Consider the following 2,500-nt stretch of genomic DNA (forward strand, 5'->3'; position numbering starts at 1 on the left):
CACACACAAACACACACACTCACACACACACACACACACACCACACACACACACACACACACACTCTCTCTCTCTCTCTCTCTCTCTCTCTCTCTCTCTCTCATACACTGACTGATAAATCTTCCCCCAGGCAACGTGTCTGGGGTGCAATTTGCAAAATCAACCTGACTGTAATTAACAGCTGGCATTGCTCCTCAGTTAACAACTATTTACTCTGAACACACGCCCAACATACAGTATACTCAACAACACATATGTACACAACAAACACAGAGCATACATGTCTTGGACAGAAATCAGACTAGTGGGTGTGTGTGTGTGTGTGTGTGTGTGTGTGTGTGTGTGTGTGTGTGTGTGTGTGTGTGTGTGTGTGTGTGTGTGTGTGTGTGTGTGGTAAGGGGCCTTGGACAGAAATCAGACGTGTGTGTGTGTGTGTGTGTGTGGGTGGGTGTGGGTGTGGGTGTGGGTGGTAAGGGGCCTTGGACAGAAATCAGACGTGTGTGTGTGTGTGTGTGTGTGTGTGTGTGTGTGTGTGTGTGTGTGTGTGTGTGTGTGTGTGTGTGTGTGTGTATGCGTGTTCTAAAAGGGGGAACTCTTAAGTGATTCCCTGATACCCCAGTAATTTCCACTCTATGGTACAAAGCAGAGAGACATTAGCCCCAGGCAGGACGCATTAGAGGAGACCAGAGGGCACTAATGTAATCTAAGGCTGGGACGGAGATGAAGAGCAGGCCTGCCCCACCGGCAGAGGAGAGGGAGGGATGGAGGGATGGAGGGATGGAGGGATGGAGGGATAGAGGGATGGAGGGATGGAGCGATGGAGGGATGGAAGGATAGAGGGATGGAGGGATGGAGGGATAGAGTGATGGAGGGAGGGAGGGATGGAGGGATAGAGGGATGGAGGGATGGAGGGATAGAGGGAGGGAGCGATGGAGGGATGGAGGGATGGAGGCCCACACTGCCGATGTTGCTTCCAGAAATCATCAGAGAAATGGGGCGTGGATTTGGCTGAAAGATGCGTTATTTCATGCCTGAATATGCATTTGTTAACCCATAACTGGTTGTTATGGTCTTTACATAGAAACCGTATAGAAATGCTTTACATGCTGTCCGGAAATATACAATTATGTGTCTTCTTTGATGGTGTTTATGTTGATAATCAGCGGAGCCATTTTGTTTACGTGCTTGTCTCTCCACTCCCTCCCTGCCTCAGGTTCCAGCCCTTCTCCAAGGTCCATAAGTACCAGAGGTATGAGGGGATGATCCACACCGCCTCTTCCTTTAAACCGGTGCCCTACGGAACCAAACACTTCCGAGAGGAGGATCCGGAAAAACTCCAGGGAAAAAAGGTGCTTTGTTTGACTTTTTAGAGTTGTTTTGCCCCACGCCACCCCACTTCGTTGGAGGTTATTATGGCATCGGTCCAAACACAATTTGAAGATGATCTTCAAACACACACACACACACACACACACACACACACACACACACACACACACAGAAAATCCCTCCCCTTGAAAAAACCAACACTTGCTCTTAACCATGAGCAGCGGAAAAAAAACGGGGGGAAAAAAACGCAGCCTCGCATAACCTCCCAACTTCAGCCGCACAAATTTGTCAAAACTGACAGCAATTTAATAAATACCTGCACTCTTTTACACGCATATGCACACACACACACACACACGCTCACCCCCACCCCCCCCCCCCCCTCCTTCCCAGCCGCACGCATACGTAAATGAGGGGGCCGTGGCAGGCTTGTTCGGCCCCCCGGCCCAGGCATTAGGTAATTGAGTGTGTCTTTGCTCAAGGCCTTTCATGGATCAGGGTCCTTTATTAGCTGTGTTCCCAGCAGCCACAGCCCCTCTGCAGCCAGTGCAATTGCCTGGAAACGAGTGAGATGAGCAGAAAGAGGGAGCACTTCCCCAGGAATGAGATAAATAAGGCTGTGTGGGGGTTCGCCCGTCACAGACAAGAGAGGGCACGGTCTGCTGGTGTGTTTCAGTAGTACTGCCTTGTCCTGTCTGGTCTGGTCTGTACGTTTAGCTAAGAAGTGTTTCTGTTGCACACTTTGCTGGGGGGGGGGGGGGGGGGGGGGGGGGCTTGAGTTGGGCTGTACAGCTGTATCCGCCTCATTCTAGGTATTTTTGGGGTAGATTTTTGCTGAACTGTTTGTAGGTTCAGGGTGCACGGTCTGCTGGATAGGCGTTTCAGACCAGGAACGTGGTGAATGGCAGAAATCAGACGTAGAATGAGGCCAAATGACTCTGCTTACAGAGTCAAACTTGCCTCATGTAAGAGGACCAAGATGGAAATAATAATCAGTTTGTTGTCCTTTTATCCTTGATTGTTAATCAAGGGCATCATTCTGTATGTGTACTTTGATTTTTTTAATGATCACATAAACTAAACTAAACTAAACTACAATTGCAGCCTATTCAATAGTTATGGTACCCTTGACTGCATGGGACTTGACCGAAAACCATTTCTTCTCTCTCAC

At 49.1% G+C, this 2,500-nt stretch overlaps 1 protein-coding gene across 1 annotated transcript in view; it reads left to right on the plus strand.

The window, feature by feature from the left end:
• The window catches only part of spata17 (spermatogenesis associated 17), a gene marked incomplete at both ends in the record, with an annotated part of 28,370 nt that overhangs the window by 23,001 nt on the left and 2,869 nt on the right, over positions 1-2,500 (plus strand). The window contains one exon of the mRNA XM_083684228.1: positions 1,214-1,356. Within this exon, the coding sequence (XP_083540354.1) occupies positions 1,214-1,356 (143 nt within the window). The remainder of the gene's footprint in view (positions 1-1,213; positions 1,357-2,500) is intronic.

Source organism: Argentina silus (genome assembly GCF_951799395.1).
Source record: "Argentina silus genome assembly, chromosome: 14".
Lineage (NCBI taxonomy): Eukaryota > Metazoa > Chordata > Actinopteri > Argentiniformes > Argentinidae > Argentina > Argentina silus.